The sequence below is a fragment of the Monoraphidium neglectum genome, assembly GCF_000611645.1.
Source record: "Monoraphidium neglectum strain SAG 48.87 unplaced genomic scaffold scaffold05052, whole genome shotgun sequence".
NCBI lineage: Eukaryota > Viridiplantae > Chlorophyta > Chlorophyceae > Sphaeropleales > Selenastraceae > Monoraphidium > Monoraphidium neglectum.
The window spans coordinates 3897-4409 of record NW_014008578.1 but is presented as its reverse complement, the minus strand read 5'-3'; the positions used below and the strand labels follow the sequence as shown (position 1 = coordinate 4409).

The following is a 513-nucleotide window of genomic DNA, read 5'->3' as shown; positions in this document are numbered from 1 at the left end:
CTCCCCCACCCCCCCAGGACATGGAGCGCAAGCTGTCTCGCGCCCAGGGCCACCGCACTGAGGACGAGACGCGCGCGCTGGTGGAGCGCATCGAGGCCCTCACCGCGGCGCTGCAGGCCGTCGTGGCGGAGCACGCCATGCTGCTCGACCAGGCGCGCCGCACAGCCCTGCCAGCGTTTTATTTTTAGGGTTTCATGGAGCAGACTTGGGGCGGCTGGTGGAGGTCTCGGTCGCGGGGCTGCCGGCGTTTCTCCCTGTGATGCAGCACGGGGCACGGGGGTTGCAGGCGCCTCGCTCCTGTGTCGACACAGGATGATGCGCGCACGTGTGCGCTTCTCAGGGGCAGCAGCCAGCACACCTGTCAGATCAAGGGCCGCGCGGTCGGCAGCTGTCCCGTGACTGATCCGCAGCTTCCCCCTCTCAAGCTGTTGCTCGTGCTGGCCTCGCCGCCTGACACCCCCCCCCCTCCCGCCGCCCTTCCAGGTCAAGTCTGCGGATGTCGCGCTCCAGGAC

The 513-nt window shown here is 69.2% G+C and overlaps 2 protein-coding genes across 2 annotated transcripts in view; both read left to right on the top strand.

The window, feature by feature from the left end:
* Nucleotides 1–17: 17 nt before the first annotated feature.
* On the top strand, nucleotides 18–188 carry MNEG_15125 (hypothetical protein; the record flags this gene model as incomplete). Its single annotated transcript, XM_014036405.1, has 1 exon — nucleotides 18–188. A coding segment is annotated over one exon (171 nt), but the record flags the coding sequence as incomplete, so codon positions are not given.
* A 6-nt stretch (nucleotides 189–194) lies between these two features.
* Nucleotides 195–513, top strand: part of MNEG_15124 (coiled-coil domain containing 39) — a gene marked incomplete at both ends in the record, with an annotated part of 3998 nt that continues 3679 nt past the window's right edge. Inside the window, one exon of the mRNA XM_014036404.1 lies at nucleotides 195–217. Within this exon, the coding sequence (XP_013891858.1) occupies nucleotides 195–217 (23 nt within the window). The remainder of the gene's footprint in view (nucleotides 218–513) is intronic.